The 23,902-nt window shown below is 41.4% G+C and overlaps 1 protein-coding gene and 1 long non-coding RNA gene across 5 annotated transcripts in view; one reads left to right on the top strand and one right to left on the bottom strand.

Moving 5' to 3' along the window:
* Nucleotides 1–1,652, bottom strand: part of LOC130679623 (uncharacterized) — a 56,104-nt gene extending 54,452 nt beyond the window's left edge. Inside the window, exon 1 of the long non-coding RNA XR_008992651.1 lies at nt 1,055–1,652. This is a non-coding gene — a long non-coding RNA (uncharacterized LOC130679623). The remainder of the gene's footprint in view (nt 1–1,054) is intronic.
* The window catches only part of PAQR5 (progestin and adipoQ receptor family member 5), a 79,255-nt gene that overhangs the window by 31,823 nt on the left and 23,530 nt on the right, over nt 1–23,902 (top strand). For all 4 annotated transcript variants that reach the window (XR_005033956.2, XR_005033955.2, XM_057488934.1 and 1 more), the window contains exon 3: nt 23,551–23,678. Coding sequence is in view for 2 of the 4 variants with exons in the window: in XM_057488934.1 (XP_057344917.1) it covers nt 23,551–23,678 (128 nt within the window). In the remaining 2 variants the exon portion in view is untranslated. The remainder of the gene's footprint in view (nt 1–23,550; nt 23,679–23,902) is intronic.

Consider the following 23,902-nt stretch of genomic DNA (forward strand, 5'->3'; position numbering starts at 1 on the left):
GTGGTTTAGTGGGAACACAGAAGAATTCTTTGATTCATTCACTTATGAAATTTTTATTGATGCCTGCTATACACAAGGTGTTACTCTGTGCAGGACTCAGAGAATAATCACATATGGATCTTGCCCTTAAGGGGATTGTGGGGAAATGGAGTTCCTCTGGCCAGGATCCTCACCTGACCCTAAACTCCTTGAAGATGTAATTGGCCTGCTGCTAGGTTACTGCTTCCACACCCATAAGCAATAAGCTATTATTGACTGAGTCACTATGTAAAGAGCTCTGCCCAGAGCTCTGCATGGAGGCAGCGATGGAGGAGGTTTACAGACCTGCAGACTGCTGGATGCAGACGTGATTCTAGAGCTCAACCTACATCTGGGAGAATAAAGCCGAGTATAAACCCTTTACCCCAAGAACTTCCATTGTCATTTCTTGGTCTCTCCAAATCCATAGTGAATTTTCCCGAGACTGAAATCCTCAGGCAAGACAAGGCTCGTTGTTGGTCAAGGAGATTTTAAAATGTGCCTGAGCTCTAATGTGGCAAAGTAAGTTAGGGCATGTCCTGAGAGAGGAGCAGATAGGTTCAGAGGACGGACTTTGATCATGGAGGAGGAAAGAGCTGGGAAAGCTCCATGGAGGGTGATCGTTAAGATGGGTTTTGAGGGTGGGAAGATTCTGGGAGGTGGGGAGAGCCTTCCAGGTGGAAGGAAAGGTGTGAGCAAAGGCCTGGAATGGGGAAAGCACGGGTGTGGAACTCTTGGGGTGGGGATTATGGGTGTCTGCTGGGATGTCTCCCTGGGTGTTTTGCTCAAGGTTGGGTCCCGAGTATGTGCCCAGGAAAGAAGTGAAGGAGAGAGGATGGTCTCAATGGGTACTTTGGGTAATACTCTGGGATTCTGAATGAATGGGGAGTGAGGGCTAGACAGCCCCTGCGGACTGAAGATGAACTGTCTTCTCTGTCACAAATGATGGAGGCGATGGTGTTCTTTCTAGAAAAGTGGCACAAGTCAGAGTCAGGAAACTGACATCACACCTCCGTCAACCATTTGCTTCAAAAACCGTCCTTGGGCTCCCACATCCTCCACTGGGCTTCCCAGCATCATGCCCAAGAGTCATGCAAACAGAAAACAGCTGGAGGGTGATTTTAGTTGAGGATTCGGTGGGGGAGCATTTTTCTGGTATTAAGGAGAAAAAAGGTATATTTTGCATGCAAATTTAAAATATACTGCCTACCAATGTCAAGCTTACTGTTGGTGGGGTCAGCAGGTTCCGATACTCGGTCTGCAGAGTGACTTTGGACAAAATACTTAATCTTCCCACCTCGGGTTCAGCATCTGTAAAATGGGGTGATGACTGCTTCCTGAGTTGGTGAGGATTAAATGAGATGACTCACGTGAAGTGCCTGGCCCCTGGTGAGCAGCCAGTACTGTTGGCCATCATTATTGCCAACTTTCCCATGCCCTGCAGGGCACTTCGAGGAGTAGAGAGGGTCAAGAGCCCCGGGACAGCTCATCCCACAAACTCAAGCCCCAGCCTGGTATTTGCAGGCCCGACCTCTGCCCACCTCCTCTGCCATTTCCCACCCACAGACCCTCTTCTCTAGTCACCCCGGTGGCCTCTTTCATTTCCCCACCAGACTGGGTATTCATTTCTCTTGATATCTGTTGGGAGACGGCTCTCCTGCCTCCCACCTGCTGGTCCTCTTTCAGGCTTCCTTCTCCATGGAGCTGTAAGTAGTCTCTCCCTTCTGTGAGCCCCTTCAGTCGTTGGTGAAAACCTCTGCAGGCTGCCCTGGGCGGCCGCCTCTCCCCTGGTATCTCAATGAGCTGTGTGGTTTGAGCCACTTCCTTACCCTTTCTGAGCTTCACTCATCAGAGCGGGGTGGGGCACTGCCTCTTGGCGGTGTCTGGGTTATCATTCTGACACATATCTGGCTGATAGACTGCTCACAGGGAAGGACAGTTTCTCCCTTCTCTCGGAAGATGGGACTTGGGTAGATGCCTCATAATTTCTAGTCTCCCATGTGCATCAAAACAGACCTAGGTACAACAGGGAGTATACAAAGTTTGCTCGAGGAACAGAATAAATATTTAGAGGTTGACTCCAGCACGTACCCCATGTAGAGACAAAACAGAGAAGTCCTGAGAACAAGTTCATATGTAACATGGCATAACACTTTGCCAGGAAACAAAGGATTTTGTGTCAAATTGAGACTCTTTATTGACCAGAGTCGTGGCCCACAGACTACGTACACCTTGTCCCTGATGCCTTAGTTTAGACTCAAGGCAGGAGGATTCCTTGAGGGGCTGGATATGAAGAGGAAAAGCACTGCATTTCCCAGCCTTGCACTGCGGCTGCGCCCCTTACAAGGGGGATTTGGACAGGACTTTTGGCCCCTCCCAGCCTCAGTTCCTTATCTGCAAAATGGAGATCAATCATCTATCTCAGTTAGGTCACTCTCACAGAGACATTGTGAAGACCCAAGAAAAGTGAACTAGAACAGTGGACTGAAGGAAAGGAAACATAGCCAGGTAGATGGCTGGGGGTGGTCCTGGGCAGGTGGGCTCGGGCACCCAGGAACAAGCAGCCATCTCAGTAGGTGAATGCTTTTCCAGTCCGGGGTTTCTCAAGTGGCTGCTTGGATCAGTGCCATCAGAATCACCTGGGAGCTTATTAAAAGCACAGTAGGAGTTTTGACTTCCCCAATCTTTCTATTGTTCTTGCTTTTAATAAAGAGCAATACTTTGAACATGTCATTTAATATAATGTTAGCTTTCCATGTGTATGGATGTGTGTGTGTGTGTGTGTGTGTGTAAATAACCTTTATCAGGTTAAGGATTTTCCTTTCTTTCCCTAGTTTCCTAGGATTTTTTCCCTTTAGTTAGGAATGAATATTCCAGAACCCTTTTTTTTCCAATCAGTATTATCTTCTGAGATGGTTGTATGTGATTCACTTAAGTTATTAAGGTGGTGAATTTGATTAATTGATTTACTAATGTTAAACTAACCTTGCATTTAGATACAACTTGGTTATGACATATCTTTTTAATCTACTGCTGGAATCAGTTAGCTAATATTTTGTTTAGGATCCTTAAATCTACTTAATGAGTTGGCCTGTAATTTTTCTTTCTTATACTGCCCTTGCCTGGATTTGGCATTAAGATTATGCCAACCACACATGAGCTGGAGAGTGTTGGCTATTTATGCTCTAGAAAAATTTGTACAACACTGGACTTACATATTCCTGGGTGGTTGGTAGAATTCACTTGTAAAATTGTCTGAGCGGAGCGACCAGATTGCTCACTCCCAGGGAACTCCATTTACCTTTTTGTCTACATGACTGGTAACCTGTGGAGTTGTGCAGGGAACGATTCAATCCTACAGCTGAATTTTCCTTGTGGAAGGATTTTTTTATATAACAGCTTTGTTGAGATATAATTCACGTACCATAAAACTCACCCTTTAAAAGTATATAGCTCAGTGGGTTTTAGTATTTTGACACACACAAAGTGATGTTGCTCAAAAACATCATCACGATCAATTTTAGAACATTTTCCTCACCCTAGAAAGAAACTCGGCACCAATTCCTATCCCACCCCCACCCCGCCACACCTACGGCAAAACCACTAATTTATTTTCTGTCTCCATGGATTTGCCTATCCTGGATATTTCATATAAATGAGATCATATAATAGGTGGTCTTTTACGAATGCCTTCTTTTACTTAGGATAATGTTTTTAAGGTTCATTTATGCTGCAGCATATATTAGCACTGTTCATTTTTATGGAGAAATAATATTCCACTGAATGATATACCACAGTCTGTTTATTAATTCATCAGTTGGATACCTGAGTTGTTTCCATTTTTTGGCTATTATGAATAATGCTGCTGTGAACATATGTGTACAGGTTTGCATGTGGTCATTTTTCAGCTCTCTTAGGTACATGCCTAGGACTGGAATTGCTGGGTCAGGCGGTATCTCTATGCTTGACTTTTTGTGTGGTAAAATACATTTAACATTAAAATTTAACATCTTAACCATTATTAAGGGTATAGTTCAGTGATAGTAAATACATTCACATTGTTGTGCAGGCATTCACCATCCATCTCTATAGTTTTTTTTTGTCTTTTTTTTTTTTTTTAGATATATATATATTTTAAATTAAGGTTTCACATAAAAACACTGTGGTTACTACATTCACCCATATTATCAAGTCTCCCACACACCCTTGCAGTCACCGTCCATCAGTGTAGTAAGATGCCACAGATCCATTATGTGCCTTCTCTGTGCTACACTGTCTTCCCTGTGACCCCCCACACCATGTGTACTAAACACGATACCCCTCAGTCCCCTTCTCCTTCCATCCCCACCCTCCCTCCCACACCCCTCCCCTTTGATAACCTCTAGTCCCTTCTTGGAGTCTCTTCTGTGAGTCTGCTGCTGTTTTGTTCCTTCAGTTTTGCTTTGTTGTTATACTCGACAAATGAGGGAAATCATTTGGCACTTGTATTTCTCCGCCTGGCTTATTTCACTGAGCATAATACCCTCTAGCTCCATCCATGTTGTTGCAAATGGTAGAATTTGTTTCTTTCTTATGGCTGAATAGTATTCCATTGTATGTATGTACCACTTCTTCTTTATCCATTCATCTACTGATGGACACTTAGGTTGCTTCCATTTCTTGGCTATTGTAAATAGTGTTGCGATGAACATAGGGGTGCATCTGTCTTTTTGAACCTGAGAAGTTGTATTCTTTGTGTAAATTCCAAGGAGTGGGATTCCTGGGTAAAATGGTATTTCTATTTTTAGTTTTTTGAGGAACCTCCATACTGCTTTCCACAATGGTTGAACTAGCTTACATTCCCACCAGCAGTGTAGGAGGGTTCCCCTTTCTCCACATCCTCAACAGCATTTGTTGTTCTTAGTCTTTTCCATGCTGGCCATCCTTACTGGTGTGAGGTGATATCTCATTGTGGTTTTAATTTGCATTTCCCTGATGATTAGTGATGTGGAGCATCCTTTCATGTGTCTGTTGGCCATCTGAATTTCTTCTTTGGAGAACTGTCTCTTCATATCCTCTGCCCATTTTTTAATCAGGTTATTTGCTTTTTGGGTGTTGAGGCATGTGAGTTCTTTATATATTTTGGATGTTAACCCCTTGTCAGATATGTCATTTATGAATATATTCTCCCATACTGTAGGATGCCTTTTTGTTCTGTTGATGGTGTCCTTTGCCATACAGAAGCTTTTTATCTTGATGTAGTCCCATGTGTTCATTTTTGCTTTTGTTTCCCTTGCTTGAGGAGATGTGTTCAGGAAGAAGTTGCTCATGTTTATATTCAGGAGATTTTTGCCTATGTTGTCTTCTAAGAGTTTTATGGTTTCATGACTTACATTCAGGTTGTTGATCCATTTCGAGTTCACTTTTGTGTATGGAGTTAAACCATAATCCAGTTTCATTCTCTTGCATGTAGCTGTCCAGTTTTGCCAACACCAGTTGTTGAAGAGGCTGTCATTTCCCCATTGTATGTCCATGGCTCCTTTATTGTATATTAATTGACCATATATGGTTGGACTTATATCTGGGCTCTGTAGTCTGTTCCATTGGTCTATGGGTCTGTTCTTGTGCCAGTACCAAATTTTCTTGATTACTGTGGCTTTGTAGGAGAGCTTGAAGTTGGGGAGCATAATTCCCCCAGCTTTAGTCTTCTCAGAATTGCTTTGGCTATTCAGGGTCTTTTGTGGTTCCATATGGATTTTAGAACTATTTGCTCTAGTTCATTGAAGAATGCTGTTGGTATTTTGATAGGAATTGCATTGAATCTGTAGACTGCTTTAGGTAGGATGAACATTTTGACAATATTAATTCTTCCTATCTATGATCATGGGATGTGTTTCCATTTATTGATATCTTCTTTAATTTCTCTCATGAGTGTCTTGCAGTTTCCAGGGTATCGGTGTTTCACTTGTTTGGTTAGGTTTATTCCTAGGTATTTTATTCTTTTAATTAAATTGTGAATGGAATTGTTTTTCTGATTTCACTTTCTGCTAGTTCATCATTAGTGCATAGGAATGCAACAGATTTCTGTGTATTAATTTTGTATCCTGCAACTTTGCTGAATTCAGATATAAGATATGGTAGTTTTGGAGTGGATTCTTTAGGGTTTTTTATGTACAATATCATGTCATCTGCAAACAGTGACAGTTTGACTTCTTCCTTGCCAATCTGGATGCCTTTTATTTCTTTGTGTTGTCTGATTGCTGTGGCTAGGACCTCCAGTACTATGTTGAATAGAAGTGGGGAGTATAGGCCTTCTTGTCTTGTTCTCAATCTTAAAGGAAAAGCTTTCAGCTTCTCGCTGGTAAGTATAATGTTGGCTGTGGGTTTGTCATATATGGCCTTTATTATGTTGAGGTACTTACCCTCTATACCCATTTGGTTGAGAGTTTTTATCATGAATGGATGTTGAATTTTGTCAAATGCTATTTTCAGCATCTATGGAGATGATCATGTGGTTTTTGTACTTCTTTTTGTTGATGTGGTAGATGATGTTGATGGATTTTCTAATATTGTCCCATCCTTGCATCCCTGGAATAACTCCTACTTGATCATGGTGGATGATCTTTTTGACATATTTTTGAATTCAGTTTGCTAATATTTTGTTGAGTTATTTCTGCATCTATGTTCATCAGGGATATTAGTCTGTAATTTTCTTTTTCTGTGGTGTCTTTGCCCAGTTTTGATATTAGAGTGATGCGGGCTTCATAGAATGAGGTTGGAAGTATTCCCTCCTCTTCTACTTTTTGGAAAACTTTGAGGAGGATGGGTATTAGGTCTTCACTAAATGTTTGATAAAATTCAGTGGTGAAGCCATCTGGTTTAGGGTTTTTGTTCTTGGGTAGTTTTTTGATTACTAATTCAATTTCATTGCTGGTAATTGGTCTGTTCAGATTTTCTGCTTCTTTCTGGCTCAGCTTTGGAGGGTTGTATTTTTCTAGAAAGTTGTCCATTTCTTCTAGGTTATTCAGTTTGTTAGCATATAAATTTTCATGGTGTTCTCTAATAATTCTTTGTATTTCTGTGGTGTCTGTAGTGATTTTTCCTTTCTCATTTCTGATTCTGTTTATGTGTGTAGACTCTTTTTTTCTTGATAAGTCTGGCTAGGGGTTTATCTATTTTGTTTATTTTCTTGAAGAACCAGCTCTTGCTTTCATTGACTCTTTCTATTGTTTTATTCTTCTCAATTTTATTTATTTCTACTCCAATCTTTATTATGTCCCTCCTTCTGCTGACTTTGGGCCTCATTTGTTTTTCTTTTTCTAGTTTCATTAATTGTGAATTTAGACTGTTCATATGGGGGTGTTCTTCTTTCCTGAGGTAAGCCTGTATTGCAGTATGCTTTCCTCTTAGCATGGCTTTTGTTGCATACCACAGATTTTGCAACTTGTTGTTGTCATTTGTCTCTGTATATAGCCGATCTCTTTTTATTTGCTCATTGATCCATTGGTTATTTAGGAGCATGATATTAAGCCTGAATGTGTTTCTGGGCTTTTTCATTTTCTTTGCATACTTTATTTCTAGTTTAATACTTCTGTGATCAGAGAAACTGGTTGGTACAATTTCAATCTTTTTGAATTTACTGAGGCTCTTTTTGTGGCCTAGTATATGATCTATTCTTGAAAATGTTCCATGTGCACTTGAGAAGAATGTATATTCTGTTACTTTTGGGTGTGGAGCTCTGTAGATATCTGTTAGGTCCATCTGTTCTAATGTGTTGTTCAGTGCCTCTGTCTCCTTACTTATTTTCTGTCAATCCCTTAACTGACTTTGAAGGTAGTTGATTTGATTTTGCATTTGCTTAGTAATTAACTGTTCTACTTTCTTTACTGTGGTTTTATTACCTCTGGTGACAGCTATTAAACCTTAGGAACACTTCCATGTATAGCAGTCCCTCCAAAATACACTGTAGAGATGGTTTGTGGGAGGTAAATTCTCTTAGCTTTTGCTTATCTGGAAACTGTTTAATCCCTCCTTCAAATTTAAATGATAATCTTGCCGGATAAAGTATTCTCAGTTGGAGGCCCTTCTGCTTCATTGCATTAAATACATCATGCCATTCTCTTCTGATCTGTAAGGTTTCTGCTGAAAAGTCTGATGATAGCCTGATGGGCTTTCCTTTGTATGTGATCTTATTTCTCTCCCTGGCTGCTTTTAACAGTCTGTCCTTATCCTTGATCTTTGACATTTTAATTATTATGTGTCTTGGTGTTGTCTTCCTTGGGTCCCAACACGTGCACCTCCATGGCCTGAGAGACTATCTCCTTCCCCAGATTGGGGAAGTTTTCAGCACTTACCTCCTCAAAGTCACTTTCTGTCCCTTTTTCTCTCTCTTCTTCTGGTACCCACATAATACGAATATTGTTCTGTTTGGATTGGTCACACAGTTCTCTCAATATTCTTTCATTATTAAAGATCCTTTTTTCTCTCTGTGCCTCAGCTTCTCTGTATTCCTCTTCTCTAATTTCTATTCATTTATTGTCTCCTCCACCATATCTAATCTGCTTTTAAAACCTTCCATTGTATGTTTCATTTCTGATACTGTGTTCCATAATGATTGGATCTTGGAGCAGAATTCATTCCTGAGTTCTTGAATATTTTTCTGTACCTCCATGAAAATGTTTATGATTTTTATTTTGAAATCTCTTTCAGAAAGATTCATGAGGTCAATTTCATTTGATTCTTTCTCTGGTGTATTTATGATTTTGCCTTGAACCAGGTTCCTTTGACATTTCATATTTGTATGTGGCGCCCTCTAGTGCCCAGAAGCTCTACTCTCTGGAGTTGCTCAGCCCCTGGAGCAATGTCGGGAGTCACAGAAGAGCGGTATTGGTGCCTGGCGGGGAGAAAGATCTGTTTCCTGCTTCCCAGCTGCTATGCCTGTCTCCACTGCCTGGACCAGTGGGCCAAGCACACAGGTGTAAGCCTCTATGCTTTGCGTTTGTAGCTGCTGTAGGCAGGGCTTTCCTCTGGCTGGCCTAATGCCAGGGCAGGGTTTGTCAGTTTGTGAGCCAAGTGCAGCCTGGCTGGGAGGAAGGTACAGCAGGCTGCGTATCATGGATGGGGGGTGTCCTTGGAGCTGCGTAGCCAGCCAGGGGCCTGGAGCATCTGAAGATCATGAAAGTTCCCAACCTGCTGGGCAGGGTGCACCCAGACAATTTTGTCTACCTGTCCTTTCTCCTGAGCAGTAAGCTCTATACAATCCTTGTCTTTTAGCAGCCCTCCCACTGTTAGGAATTCTCTCAAGACTGCCCACCTTTCTTTTGTCCCAGAGCAGCCAGATATGGATCCCTGTTTTCCAGAAGCAGCTAGAATCTCAGTCTTTCCAGGTATTCTCCCTGTCTTAGCTTTCCAACCCCCCTAATCACCAGAGCAACCATGCAATGTAGGTTTGTGCTCCCAGAGCAGATCTCCAGAGCTAGGTGTTCAGCAGTCCCAGGCCTCCACTCCCTCCCTGCTCCGTCTCTCTTCCTCCCATTGGTGAGCTGGGGTGGGGGAAGGGCTTGGGTCCTGCTGGGTCACGGCTTTAGGAAGTTACCCTGTTCCGTGAGGTCTATTCTTTTCTCTGGTGTATGCAGTGTGGCGCAGCCATCTTCTCTGTTGCTCTTTCAGGATTAGTTGTATTAATTATATTTTCATATTATATGCGGTTTTAGGAGGCGGCCTCTGTTACACCTCTCATGCTGCCATCTTTAATCCTTCTCCGTGTGGTTTCTTTTTAATGTGTTTATTCCCATGGTGGTCACAGCAGCTTGGTACTGCAGTAGCTTGAACACATTCCCCAGGTTCTGGATGTTGAATTTTTGTCAAATACTTTTTTAGCACCTGTTAAGATGATCCTGTGGGTTTTATCCCTTTTCTTAGTGTGGTATATATTGATTTATTTACAAATATTATACCATCCTTGCATCCCTAGAATAAATCCCACTTAGTCATGTTGGATGATCCTTTTGATGTATTTTTGAATTTGGTTTTTGCTAATATTTTGATGAGGGTTTTGCATCTATGTTCATCAAGGATATTGGTCTGATAGGTCTGTAATTTTTTTTTTTTGTACTGTCTGTGTCTGGTTTTGGTATTAGAGTGATGCCAGCCTCATAGAATGTGTTTCAAACTATTCCCTTCTCTTCTCCTTTTTGGGACATTTTAAGAAGGATAGGCATTAGCTCTTCTTTAAATGTTTGGTAGAATTCAGCTGTGAAGCCATCTGGTTCTGGAATTTTGTTTGTTGGGATTTATTTGATTATCAACTCAATTTCATTAACGGAACTTGTCTCTTCAGATTTTCTGTTTCTTCCTGGGTCAGTCTTGGAAGGTTGTATTTTTCTTGGAAGTTGTCCATTTCTTCTAAGCTCTCCATTTTATTGGCATATAATTTTTCATAGAATTCTCTAATAATTCTTTGTAATTCTGTGGTATCCATTGTAATTATTCCTTTTCCATTTCTGATTTTGTTTATTTGTGTACTCTTTTTTTCTTCATAAGTCTGGCTAGGGTTTGTCTATGTTTTTCATTTTCTTAAAGACCCAACTCTTGGTTTCATTGTTTTATTTTCTATTGTTTTATTCTTCTCTGTTTTATCTATTTCTTCTCTGATTTTTATTATGTCCCTTTAGTGTTCTTTTTCTAGTTTCTTTAATTGTGAGTTTATACTCTTTATGTTTATTTGGGATTGTTCTTGTTCCTTGAGGTGGGCCTGTACCCTATGTACTCCCCTCTTTGAAGTGCTTTTGCAACACACATTCCACACATTTTGGACTGTTTTATATTTTTTTCATTTGTCTCCATGTATTGCGTGATTTCTGTTTTAATTTATTCATTGATCCATTTGTTATTTAGAAGCATGTTGTTTAGCCTCCATGTGTTTGTAGAATTTTTTTGTTTTCTTTGTGTAATTTATTTCTAGTTCAATATCATTGTAGTCTGAGAGGTTTCTTAATACAATTCCAATCTTTTTGAATTTATTGAAGCTCTTTTTGTGGTCTAGCATGTGATCTATTCTCGAGAACATTCCATGTACACTTGAAAAAAAAAGTATCCATTTTTGTGTGGAACGTTTTTTAGATATCTGTTAAGTCCATGTGATCTAATGTATTCAGTGCCTGTGTTTCCTTATTTATTTTCTTTCTGGTTGATTTATTGATGTGAGTGGTGTGTTAAAGTTTCCTAAAAGGAATGGATTGCATTCTATTTCCCCCTTCATTTCTGTTAATATTTGTTTTACATATGTAGGTGCTCCTGTGTTGGGTGCATAGATATTTATAATGGTTATAGCCTCCTGTTGGACTGACCCCTTTATCATTATGTAATGTCCTTCTTAGTCTCTTTTTCTTTTTTTTGTTTTAAAGTCTATTATTTATGATGTAAGTACTGCTACTCCTGCTTTTTCTCCCTATTATTTGCGTATCTTTTTCCATCCCTTCAATTTTAGTCTTTGTATGTCTTACTCTTATTTTATTCTAAGAGTTTTATCTCCTACATTTAGGTCTGCAATCCATTTTTGAGTTTATTATTGCATATGGTGTGGGATAGGAGTCTAGCATTCTTCTTTTTCTTAATGTTAGTGTCAAGTAGTTCCAACACCATTTGTTGGAAAGACTATTTTTTCCTTATTAAATTATGTTGGTGCGTTTATTGAAGATCAATTGACTATAAATCTGAAGGTTTATTTCTGGATTCTAAATTCTATCCTATTAATCTGTCTATTCTCATGCCAGTACCACATTGTCTTGATATCTGTAGCTTTGTAAGAAGTTTTGGTAAATGTGAATCCTTCAACTTTGTTCTTTTTCAAGATTGGTTTGACTGTTCAGGATCCCTTGTGTTTCCATAGGAATTTAAGAATCAGCTTATCAATTTCTGCAAAAAAGGAAAAGAAAGGCAACTGGGATTTTTCATAAGGATTGCATTGAATCTGTTGATCAGTTTGGGAAGCATCACCATCTTAACAATATTAAGTCTTCTAATCCATGAGCATGGATTGTCTTTGCATTTATTTTGGTCTTCTTTAGTTTCTTTCAGTGATATTTTATACTCTTTAGTATACAGGTCTTACACTATTAAAATAATTTGTTAAATATATTCTGTATTTTATTATTTTTGATGCTGTTGTAGATGGGCTTGTTCTTAAATTCACTTTTAGATTCTTCACATTCTTCCTAACTTGCTGTCTTGCTGAGCTCATTTATTAGCTATAATAGTTTTTTAGTGGATTGTTCAGGATTTTCTATATGTAAGATCATGTCATCCACACATAGAGATAGTTTTGCTTCTTCCTTTCTAATCTAGATACCTTTTATTTCTTTCCTTGTCCAGTTGACTTAGCTAAAACCTCCACTGTAATACTAAATAAAACTGGTGAGAGCAGACACCCTTGTCTTGTTTCTGATCTTAGGTGGAAAGTATTACATTTTTCACTATAAGAAGGTTAGCCATAGGATTCTCGTAGATGGCCTTCATTGGGTTGAAGTTTCATTCCTATTTTGTTGAGTATTTTCTTATCACGAAAGGGTACTGGATTTTGTAAGATGCTTTTTCTGTGTCTATTGACATGAGCATATGGTTTTTATTTTTCTCTCTTTTCTTCTTGATTACTTTTCTCAATTAAAAAAAATATTTGAAAAGGAGCAGATTTGGGTTCAGTGAAAACTATTATAAATTTCATATGCCTAATGTCTGTTATTTTTATTATTTTCTTTCTGCTTTAGGTTTATTTTGCTGTTTCTGCTTTAGCTCTTAAGTTAATCACTCTGCCTTCCAATGTAAGCAATTAAGTATATATCTTTCCCTCTCAGAATTGCTTTAATTGTAGTCCACAGGTGCTGTTCTAATTAATTTTTAATTTCCATTTGATTCCCTGTATAATTTATGATTGCTTAGAAGTGTGTGTATTTTTTAAATTCCCAAATGTATGGAGTTTTTGTTATTAACTTAATTGTGATTTGAGAAAACCCTATGTATTATTCCAACCCTTGAAATTTGTTCAGACTAACTTTATGGCCTAGTATGTGATCAATATTCATAAATCTTCTAAGAGTATGTGAAAATAGTATATAATCCCCAATTGTTGGGAGTAACATTCCATATATCCCATTAGATCAAATATTTTATATTATTACTAATTTCATTTGCTTTATCTATCTGTAATTGAGATTGTTAAAATCTTCCACTGTGGTGACAGATTGTGAATTACTCCTTGTAGATAAGTCAAACTTTGCTTTATATATTTTGAGCCTATACTTTTTTTAGGTACATCTAAGTTTATAATTGTTTTATAAACAATTGCTGCAAATGGTTTATGGAAAGGCTAAGTGTTATCGAAGTTTTCAGAAGGAAAGATCACTGGACCTGGAGTGATGAACAAAGGGCCTGGAAGAATGGCTGGGGAACTTCTGGTTCTGAGAGAATGACAATCGATGACCTGTCACAAAGGATCCTTGACTCAAACAGTTAACATGCTGGATAAATGTATCAGTAAGATGGCACTAAAACAGAGAAGTTGCAAATTCCCAAACAACGGGATACCAGGAACCCTTTGAGGAAAGCTGTTTTCACCATCAGAGTTTCTGCTGCCAGACTTTGTAAATAAGAGATGAAACCCAAGACCCACAAAAGGCAGAGACTCTAATAGGAGACCTTGCCAGTAAGGCTAGGACTGGAAGGAAAGTGGGTGTGAAATAAATCCCACCAGGTAGAAGGGAACAATAAAGAAAGTTGTCTTTCTGAAAAAAAAAAAAGCTCTCCCAAGAATTCAGAACCATCACTTGGTTCTCATATAAATGTGTGACCCAAATCCACACTACCACTGTGTTCAAGAAATCTCAAATGCAAAAATTAAAGTGGTTACAAATAAACAGAGGTCAAAGTTTTGTAGCTTCCTTAGGTAAGTAACAAAAGCAAATATAAATCCTCTCTCAAGGATTTCTATTTTAATAGAAGCATGCATATACCTGGGAGCAAAATACCATGAATGCAAAAACAGATGCAAAAAGAGAACTCAAAGAACAGATACTGAAATATTTATATTCACTATGTTTAAAGAAATAGCTTAAAAATATGAACAAGAAACAGATTTGAAAGGAACCTAATATAACTTTTTAGAAATCAAAAAAATAATTGAAATAAAAATGTCATTGGAAAGATAAATAGCAGACTAGATGTAGCTGGAGAGAAAATCAGTCAACTGAAAGCAGATCCACAGACAGTATCCAGAATGCAGTCCGGAGAGGTTAGGAGATAGAAAATATGAAAAAGCAAGTAAAAGACAAGGAGAAAATTTCTCCAGAAGGAGGAAATACAGTGGTTTTGTTATATTTGAAGAGATAACTGATAAACTAAATTGTTGAAAGTTACCAGTCCTCAGATCCCAGTTAAGTTAGGTATGGTGGAAACAGGTGGTGCTCACCATATATTCCATGCACTTGCCTGCATTACTCAGACTTCCTTGCAGTTAGGTTGGGGCCATGTGACTAGTTGTGGTCAATGCTCTCCCAGGCCCAGACAGTTAAAGGCAGTAGTAGGCATCACGATGTACTTAGAAGCGGGCCCTTCCCCACTTCAGAACTGAGCCACTCATCCCCATATGGGAATTGCTTTATGGCCAAAAGTCCCTGCCTTGATCATGTAATACTCCCTGCCCAGAGGAAGCTTGGATTCCTTCTCTCGTTTGGGACAAGGTCTGAAGGGCCAATGCCATTCCAAAGTGCTTGGTGTAAGTGGCCAAGGCCTCTGATGCAACTGCTTGTACCCAATCCTGCTTCACTCACTTCCTCACAGGTGTTGTTCCTGAGAACACCTCCCGATAAATTTCTTGTGTGCAAATCTTTGTCTCAGAGTCTGTTTCTGAGGAACTCAACCTAAGACATCTCTTTCTTTCCCTTCTGTGGCAAACCAGGAGGCCACATGTTCCAGATGCTGCAGATGAGATGGTAGATCTTCCATCTGTCCGGGTCCCTCACAGTTCCCCCCTGAGCACTTAGCTCTGTAATGTGAGTGTGAAGTAAGCCTTTGCTCTGTTAAGTCATTGAGCTATCTGCAGGAATTTTTTAACTTAGTAGAGCCTAATCCTAAAATGGGAATGTAGTACAGTTATTCACGTTAAATAGCTGGAGTAGCCACTAAACTAATGAATATAAAGCATATTTCTGGATATTAATTATAAAACAAGTAGAGGGGGAAATAGAAGGTAAAAGGGAAAAAGAAAACAAGAATGTAAAATTCAATCTAAAGAAAGCAAGAAAGGAAAGAACAACTAAACAGAGAAAATAGGACAAGCAGAGTACTTAACATGATCAAATAAATGCAAATATATCTATAAACATTATAAATAAACTGTCCAGTTTAAATGACAAATATTGTTAAACTAGATAAAATCCAACTATGTGCCACTTACATGAAACAAAATTAAAATATAATGATAGGGAGGGATTAAAAGTCAAAGGAAAGAAAAAAATAAACCAAATAACAAAACCAACATTGATGGAGTTGCTATATGACTATCAGACAGATTCTAAGACAAAAAGCATTACTCCCAGAACCAGAAGTCCCCCAGTCATTCTTCCAGGCCCTTCATTCATCACTCTGGGTCCAGTGATCTCTTCCTTCTGAAAACTTTGATAATACTTAGCATTTCCGTAAGGCATTTGCAGCAATCCTCCTTCGTTCCAGTAGGCATGTTGCAGTGAAGCATGCATGGGTTTTACACCCCAAAAAACGAGGGGTGGTGTCTTGGTTCCGCTATTAATTACAGTCTTGGGAACTTCATCTCACTGAGCTTCCGTTTCCTCAACTGTAAAATGGAGTTGACAGTTCCTACCTTGCCGTGCTCTCACGATGATCAAATGAAAGAGGGCCTGCCCTCACTTGCTGGGTCTGAATCAGGAGAACCACAGACCCTATGTTTAAATATGTAAAAGTTACAAATGAAGCTAGCAATCAATTATATAAAACGTTTCTGTTTTACTTTGACAAATATCATTTCGAAATGATAAAAAACAATATGTAAAGCTCTGATTTTTATATAGCTAATGTTAACAAAATATCAAAGACAATTATATTTAATTATTGTACATTTCTGGATGTTATGAGTAACAAAATAGAAACATATATAACTTATAAATTAGTAGGTGCTTATTCCATGTAATTAATTTTTTCACCTTCATTTCAGTAAAATTATGAGTTATATTGTTGTAATTAACATTATCATATAATTTGTGTTTTATTAACAGAGAGGCCAAGTTAGACCACTATTCTTGAGTCATTGAGTCTTACTGGTTTTTTTAATTAATTTGGTAGAAACTTCTGCTGACAGGTCTACAGATGTAGAACAACTGGAAATATCAAAAAATATTTTAAGGCCATATTTAGAATCAGAAATGAGCTATAAATATTACATATCAATTTCAAACACTGTAATGAGGTTACATATGATTATAATTAAGAAGAAAAATTATTAAATATTTTAATTTCATTTACATCACCATCTTTTATATAGCTGTTTCACTCTTGAAACATTATCTAGATCTATATAGTACCTATTTGGTTTTTGTTTTTTTCAAGAAAAATGATACTATAAAGAAAACTGAAAGTAGCAGCATTTTGCTCAATATTATACCTGAATCGACAATGTCCAGAAAAATAATCTATGTAGAAATAAATAACAAAATGATTTGTATGTGAATCTTCTCTTTCATAATCTGCAGACATTTTTCTTTCCTTTTTCAAATTGTATTTTATTCAAATGTCATTTTTGTTGTATATTTCACACATGGCTTCTTTGGTTTAGAAAAATCCTATTAATCTATTTAAAATAATAAGAGTGTATTCTTAATTCCTTTAAAAATGAAATAGCCAAACCTAGGTTTTTGTTGTAGACTTTTGCTGACATAATCCCATAATGTCCTATAACAACATCCCATAACAAATATCTAAGGAAAGCTCAGATTCAACATTAACATCATTTCCCATCAAAGACGGGATTTGTTCTGTATTTGAGGATCATTGGTTGTTTCACTGATTTCTTTCAGTCATCTTATATCTTGTCTAAATTAAATCTAAGTGTGTAATGGCATTTATTTGGTATTCCTCATGTGTGAATAAGGGTATTTTTGGTCAAATTTGATACCCATTTCAGCAAGATGTTCCATAGTAGTAGAGAACATTTGGAGAATGTCATACATAATCTTTGAATTGTTCCAAAGGAAAGTCATCATTTCTCCTAATGTGAAAAAGAAATCATGTGCACCCATTTCCAGCCCTGAGACTGCTTTTTGGATTTTTAGTTAAATTCTGACCTTGTATTAGTTTTCTACTGTTGCTATAACAAATTACCACAAATTTGGGGGCTTAAAAAAAGAAGATAAGTTTATTATTTTACAGTACCATACAAGTCTGACATGGGTCACACTAGGCTAAAATCAAGATGTCTGTAGAGGCTCTGGGTGAGAATCTGTTTCCTTACCTCCCCAGCTTCTAGAGGCCACCTGCCTTCATTGGCTGCTGGCCCCACCTCTGTCTTCAGAGCCAGCAATGCTGCATCTCGACCATTCGTCCAGCTTCTCTCTGCTTCTCTTCTCCTGCCTCCCTGTTCTGCTCTGAGGACCCTTGTGATCACATCGGGCCCACCTGGATAGTCCGGAGCATCTCCCTCTTTTAGGGTTAGCTGATTAGCAACTTGAATTCCAGCTGTGACCTGAACTCCCCTTTGCCATGTGACATAACATCTTCACAGCTTCTGGGGATTAGGACGTGGACATGTTTGGAGCCATTATTCCGCCCACCCCAGACTTCCCAGTCCTGTTATGCCCATGGAAGATTTTTATATCAATGCCTAAAACTGGATTGTTTTCTTAATTCTTGAACCAAAAACTGCATTTTTATAACAAATGTCAAACCAGTGGAGTTCCCCATTGTTCCAACTTCCTCACTTTCTTCTGCAGGTCAGCCCTCTATTGGCACTAGTCATTCAGCGGACTTTTTATCCCGGTACGCCCTACCTGAACTATGAGTAATATTTACTTTTTATTTGCTTGTTTAAATCATTTATTCCATTTCTCCCTCGCTCCCACGTTTAAATATTGCCTTTGTTAAAAAAAAAAAAAAAACGAAAAACAAAAAACAGCTATACTTAACAGCTGGGTTGGAGTCATGGCATTGAGGAAGTGGGTTATTTGCACAATTAACAGCTATATATAGATACCGTTCCGGGATGAAATGTTAAACAGTTGTGCTATCGACTCTGGCCCATGTGATAGACTGATTAAAATCCTATTTACATTTCTTCCAATTCTTGCAATTCCTATTTTTCTTCCTTAATTTTTACTGGGTGGAGTAATATTTACTTTTTAAAGACATTTTATGCGTCTTTTCTTCACTTTATTGTTCTTTAATTTACTAATATCCTTTGGACATTCCTTCCTATATAGTGATATGTAATTTGTTTCATAACTTTTTCTCATATATTTAGCAAGAAGAAATTTACCATCATCTATAAATACTGTGTTGTACGTATGAATGTCTTGCCAGTGGGTTTCAGCCCCAGGCAAGTTTGCTATGGATTCAATTAGACCAAAAAAAAATGACAGTGGATCATTCTTGGGGTGAAAGGGTTTATACCCAACTTTATTCCTACGGTGGCAGGTCAATCACTAGAATCCCGTCCACTCAGAGCAGGTCTGCAGGCTGCAAGCCCGTCTCTGCCTCTGGGCATCTCTGACCCCACAGCCGTCTCAGTCTCTGTCCTCAGCGCTGCCACCACTCCAGCCTCTGCTCTCCTGCAGCCGAGCAGCGGCCCAGTGCTCTGGGTGACACCATGGCATGGCTGCAAGGCTGCAGGAGAGCAGAGCAGAGGCTGGAGTGGTGGCAGTGCCGAGGACTGAGGCTCAGAGGACGGCTGTGTGGGCAGAGGGGGCCAGAGGCAGAGAGCAGCTTGCTGCATGCAGACTCACTCTGAGTGAGCGGGATTTTAGTGACTGACATGCCACCGTGGGAATAAAGTTGGGTATAACCTTTTCACCCCAAGAATGTTTTACTGTCATTTCTCTGGTCACATTGAATCCATAGTGAACTTGCCTGGGGCTGAAAACCATTGGCAAGACAGTAGTCCAACCTTCACGAGACAGGGCAGTGTGTCCAACCCAGTGCAGGCTTACTGCAAGGCACTCATAGAATGCTAGGTTTTAACTGGTGCAGCAGCCTGTGGCCTGCCACCTCCCTCCCCATTCTGTCCATGCCTTCTGTTCACCTCACCAGCCTCCTCTCTGGTCTCTAACATCCCCTGTCCTGGCTTTTCAAGTTTCCGTCTTTCGGTTCATCTTGTCCCTCTTATCCAAAGGGAACCTCCTCTTTTATGATGAACTGGATTCTGGGGAGGGAGATGACAGCTGGCTGCTGAGGCAGGAGCCTGGGCTGTGAAGTCAGAGGCAGCTGCAGCGTCAGCTGGCCCTGGGAGCTTGTTGATGCACCCTCTCACCCAGCCCAGCCCGACTGGGTGAGACCCCAGGCGATCTGCGGACACCTGCAGAAGAAGGTGTGAGAGGCGCTGGCTTAGAGACTTTGTCCCCCAGCCTCACTGCTTGTAGCCACCCAAATGAAGTACCACAGACTGGCTGGCTGAAAGAACAGAAATGGAGGCTAGAAGTCCAGGATCAAGGTGTGAGCAGGTTTGGTTCCCCTGAGGCCTCTCCCCTTGGCTTGCAGACGGCTGCCTCCTTGCCGCCTCTTCACACTGCTGTCCCTCTGTCCCTGCACACCCCTGGTGTCTCTCTATATGTCCAGATTTCCTCTTATGAGGGACACTGGTCAGGATGGATCAGGACCCACTCTAAGGGCCTCATTTTAACTTAATCACCCCTTTAAAAGCTCCATCTTCAAATACAGGTACATTCCGAGGTGCTGGGTTAGGGTTACCTTATGAATGTTGTGGGGAACCCAGTTCAGCCCACACCACTCTAAGGAAGAAGAAACCGAGGTTCTAAGAAGTACACGACAGTGTAAAATCGCACCACAGGCCAAGAGCTGTGGGCCTCACCTCCAGTATCTGCGTGGCAGGGATGGTGGTGCTGGAGGCCGGGAAAGGGAGTCTCACGTTTGCATTTAGGTTTCGGCTCTGTTCCCACCTCTTCTGGGATCTTAGATAAATGCCTTAGCCTCCTGGACCTTAGTGAAATGGAGACAATAGAAGGTTCTCCCTCACAAGGTCGTGAAGGTTCTGTGTTGGGACAGGAAATGCATATCCACCTGGGTGGCGCCCATGGCCTCCGGACCCACTCTGCGTCTGCCCCTTTGCGTGCTATCAAAATCCGCCCCTATTTTCTGCTAGCCGGAATGCCTCATTATTTCCCTCAGGTGATTTGCAATTTAATAAGTAGGAAAACCAAGGGTTTGAAAGGGTGGCCATGGAATTTCAGGCCTCAGCTGGCTGCTGCACAGGGTCCTTCCTGGAGGCCGAGCCTGAGCCTGTGGCAGCCACAGAAAGGAAGGTGCCCTTCCACCGTGAGTGCCGGGGGGGTCTCCCTTCTGAATAAAAGGCTGCACACAACTTAATTTCATTTAGCTCTAAATTGTTCAGCCTGCGACCAGAGATGTAAGGTGGAGTCACACAGTCCATTCTGCCGCGTAAATAAGCTGGTTCCTGCTAACCTGGGGGCGCTTATTAGAAATGAGGCCTGGCTGTGGAGAATTAAAGCAATGATTGCAGTTTGCCTTTTTGGGGGCAAACTGGGTGTGAATACAGAATTGTTTTCAAATGTTTCAATTGTTGCCTGGATTCATGTAGCATGCATTCTCAGATCAACTCTATGCGAAGTGCTTTGCTAAGGCCACTGTAGTGAAATGGAGAGAACATCTCCCTCGCTGGCTCAGAAGGGCTCAGAGCAAGAGTACCCCTAGCGGTTCGACCTGCTAAATCCATGTTCCGTTAGGGAGCGTACAGGCGGGTCGGAACATTGCTGTTCTGGGACAGAGAGCATCTCTTTCTTTGATCTATCCTTCATCCATGTGCCCCCTTTTTTTTAGAGGGGCTGCTTCAATCCTGCCCCTATGGCATGGTTAATGGGGTTCCTCTCCATATCTGGGTCAGGGCAGCAGGCTGGGAGGAGGTTCTTTTAATCTTGGCCTGACCCTGGCTTGGTGGTAAGTTCCCTCCCCAGGTCTGGGACAGATTCCTAAGTGTGGATCTCCCAGCCCCTCTACTCCCCTCTGGCATTTGGCTATGTCAGCATTTTCTCTTGCCTCTGCAAACGCAGAGTTCAAAGGGAGAAGGGTAGTAGTCACACCTGGAGTCACCCTGGACAAAATGTAGGTGGTCTGCCCCTCTGGTCGCTGTCCGTCCACCGCCCATCTGTGGCCCTCACTGCGTCATTGCAGCCACACCTTGTGTGCCACGCGCCCCCTCCTGCCCAGGGCTCTGCAGACCCCTGGTCATGACACCTACACAGGAGCTGCTGAACTCATTCATGTGAGGAAGTGAATAATTAACAATTGTTCCGTTCTAGAGGATTTGCATTTTAACAAGAGGCCAATTGTTTTTCTTTTAAAGTACACACACACACACACACACACACACACACACACAAAACAGGAACAAACAAATGGGAAATGTAAAATATGAGACCCAGTGTTTACTGGAAGGCCTTTGGAATGCCCGCCGAGCATACACCGTCCACCGCACGTGGGTCATAGACTGAAGACCACTGGCCCTTTTGCCTCCTTGTCAGCAGGCCTTGTGGGATGGGTAGCTGCCAGCCAAGGTTCCTGCTGCCCATTGGCAAAGCCTGTCCACTGTAAACTGGGGATGACAGCGGGATTGAACAGTGAATCAAAAACTGGAACAAGTTGCTTTGATCAGCTAAGACCCAAACCTAATTCAGATAGTAGTTTTCCACTGGACCGTGAACCAGCTTCATGAACCCCTCCCCCTAGCTGACCAGTTTAACCCAGAACTGAGGTTGCACTGACCACCCAGCTAGCCAGTGCCCCCCATTTTATAGGTGAGGACGCTGAGGCCCAGAGAACTGTGGCCCAGCTCAAGGTCACATGGCACCTCAGAGGCCCAGAGTTGACGCTACACTGAAAAACTCTTGCTTTTTTCCACTACTCTGTGTGACCTCTTGACTCAGAACCTCAGAACAAAGTACAAGTTCATCTTTATATTGTGTATTTTTGGAATTGGGATCCTCTCTTCGTCTAAGAAGTTATAACCCAAATGCAAGTTGGGTGACTAGGCTGGAGTTCTCCCAGCCGTCCCATTCTCCCACAGCCCTCAAAACTCCAAAAGGGAAAGTTCAAAAACTTATTTTGACTTGATTTATGTTATGATACTAATAGCATTGTTATTTGCTTCGTTAATCTATTCATTTTTAATTTGCATTTCAACAATCATAACCACATTTCTCTAAATCAGTGATCTTAAGTGGGGGAGATTTTGTCCCCCCAGGAACACTGGTAGTATCTGGAGACACGTTTGATGGTCAAACTAGGAGGGGCCACAATGTATGCATTAGGTGTCTATGATGGGGGGGCCATCGACACTGACTGCTGAACAATGTCTAGGATAGCTGCTTACAACAGAAAAAATGATCTAAGAATGTCAATAATGTCAAGATTGAGAAACAGTCACCTAAGTCAATATAAAGGGGAAAAAGTCTCCTGCAGATTCTGCTATCTTTGCAAATTAAACTCCTCTTACTTCCCTATGTGCCTCCCAGCCTCTGCCCCGCCCCCTGTACTCACGCTTCTCTGGTTCTTACATTATGGCAGGAATACAATGTACAGGCTGCTTTTCCCCACTTCCTCGTGCGTCCTGAGTTTTTGCTCCTCTTGCCTGTCTCCAAGATCACTGCTTATCATGGATGTGAGGCAGGCCTCCAGGGAGCTGATCCCACATTTTGCTGAGCAGTCCGAGTTTCCCATCGGGGTGGCTGCTGAGAGACTTGCCAAGCCAGCTGCACGGGCAGGGGAGGCCTGTGCCAGCCTGCTGTGGCCAGCCTCCCCCTCGTCCTGCAGCCCTGGCTTGTGCCATCACTGCCTTCATCATCAAAAGGCCTTTATGAGGCACCTTGCTGACTATATCCTGGCACTGGGGACCATCTTCTGCAGAGCTCTTCCTACCAGCCCCTGACATCTGGGGCATGTTGGCATTGTGTCAGCCAACCTCAGAGGCATCCGAAGACTGGGCCGTAGGCCGCAGCAAAGGGTGTAAAACCAGATTCTTCGGCAGTATTCATGGCAGGAGTAAGTGCATCTGGGAGGGCACAGAGGGCTGGACTCCCAAAGGGAGCCCACGCCTTTAGTGCTCTGCTCCAGCTGGCTGCAGGCTTCTTGAAGGACATGGGATCTTAGAATCTGTGGGAGCGAAGGAAGGGCAGCTGACAGGTCAAGCACTAGGGCTCAAGCGTCCGGTGCACAGCCTGTGAGAGAACTAGCTGCTGCCGAGCTGTTCCCCCTGAGGCCCCGGCACCCTCCCATCTCACCTCGGGGCCCTTTTTCTCCCCCCTGCAGGTGTTCCATGAGCAGGGCATCATCTTTGGCTACCGACACCCACAGAGTTCCGCCACTGCCTGCGTCCTCAGCCTTTTCCAAATGACCAACGAGACCCTCAACATCTGGACTCACTTGCTGCCCTTCTGGTACCTTCCAGCCCCCTTGACCAGCTTGCATTCAGGAGCTCTTGGACCTGGGATTTTTAAAAACACCGCTGGGAGTGGGAGGGTTGAGATTCTGTGCCATGATTCTGGGGACTCATGGGGCATGAGTGTACAGAGGCCTGCTGCTGTGGTGAGCCCCAGGGCATGGACTGCAGTAGGACTTAAAGGGCTCCTGGCCATTCCCCAGTCTTTCCCTGCCCCCCTGC

The sequence above is a fragment of the Manis pentadactyla genome, chromosome 11 (assembly GCF_030020395.1).
Source record: "Manis pentadactyla isolate mManPen7 chromosome 11, mManPen7.hap1, whole genome shotgun sequence".
In the NCBI taxonomy this organism is placed as follows: domain Eukaryota; kingdom Metazoa; phylum Chordata; class Mammalia; order Pholidota; family Manidae; genus Manis; species Manis pentadactyla.